Source organism: Papaver somniferum, unplaced genomic scaffold, assembly GCF_003573695.1.
Source record: "Papaver somniferum cultivar HN1 unplaced genomic scaffold, ASM357369v1 unplaced-scaffold_10620, whole genome shotgun sequence".
Classification (NCBI taxonomy): Eukaryota; Viridiplantae; Streptophyta; class Magnoliopsida; order Ranunculales; family Papaveraceae; genus Papaver; species Papaver somniferum.
Genome location: NW_020619516.1, coordinates 1 through 1,136, shown reverse-complemented (window position 1 = coordinate 1,136; position 1,136 = coordinate 1). Strand labels below are relative to the sequence as shown.

General features: G+C 37.0%; 1 protein-coding gene across 1 annotated transcript; it reads right to left on the bottom strand.

Annotated features, from left to right (window-relative positions):
- Nucleotides 1-103: 103 nt before the first annotated feature.
- Nucleotides 104-1,110, bottom strand: LOC113327627 (the record flags this gene model as incomplete). Its single annotated transcript, XM_026574794.1, has 1 exon — nt 104-1,110. A coding segment is annotated over exon 1 (1,007 nt), but the record flags the coding sequence as incomplete, so codon positions are not given.
- Nucleotides 1,111-1,136: the final 26 nt, after the last annotated feature.

Below are 1,136 nucleotides of genomic sequence, written 5' to 3'. Positions count from 1 at the left end.
TTTGCTGTACAACATGTTTCTATATTCAACCGATGCGACCAAGTTTCTCAAACCATCTTCAACATCTAAAATAGATTGAAGCATAAGAAAGTGAGACGCAAACCTGGTTTTAGAATACTTTCTCAAATCTTTCTTGGTATGCTCTCTCATTAAGTCCAAAAGAATGATATGCCTATAGAAATGGTCATATATCTTTCTTGCTTTGAGAAAAATATCTTTAACCCAATCAACAGAATCATATATATCCTCAAACAGCAATTGAACTCCATGAGCAGCACACTTTGATTTGATTATGTGGGGATACTCTTCCATGATCAGGTTACAAGCAAGTCCATAGTTTGAAGCATTGTCGGTCACAATTTGCACTACATTTTCAGCACCAATCTCTTCAATAACTGGTAAAAGTACCTCCCTTATAAATAAACCTGTGTTCGACTCTCCGGATCTTTCAACTGATTTTAAGAATACTGCCCCTTTTGGTGAGTAAGCAATCACATTTATAAACGACCGTTTTTTCATGTCTGTCCATATGTCTAACATGATGGTGCATCCAGTTAAACTCCAAGATTCTTTGACTTCATTTACATAACGTTCCACATCTGCTTTAGTATTGACAACCAACTTAGTTCGAAGAGTAGAATAACTAGGTAATGAATATCCAATACCATATTCTGAAACAGCCTTAATCATCTCAATAAACCCTGTTGTCTGTATAACATTAAAAGCAATGTTATTCAAAAAGAAACAAAGAGCTACTTTCATGTCCACCGCATCTTTATCCTTTTTGCTGAGCATTGCAGGTATTGAAGTTTGTTGCAATCTTGGTTCTTCACAGACACTAACACTGCTCTCCCCAACACTCCCACTAGATGATTTAGCTCTTTTAGTCCCACTAACATTAACACCGGCCTCCCCAACTGCAATAACAGCAGATGCTTGTACTTCCTCAGGTACTTGTGCACAAACAGCAATGTCACGGCCTTTAATACCTGATAAATGAGACTTCACTCTTGCTACTCCTCCAGGAAAATCTCTTTTGCAGTACTTACATTTGAAACGGTTATTCAATTTCTCGGCATATTCCCAAAATTTATCTTTTATCTTCGTCATCTCCTACCAAATACACACTGAAACTA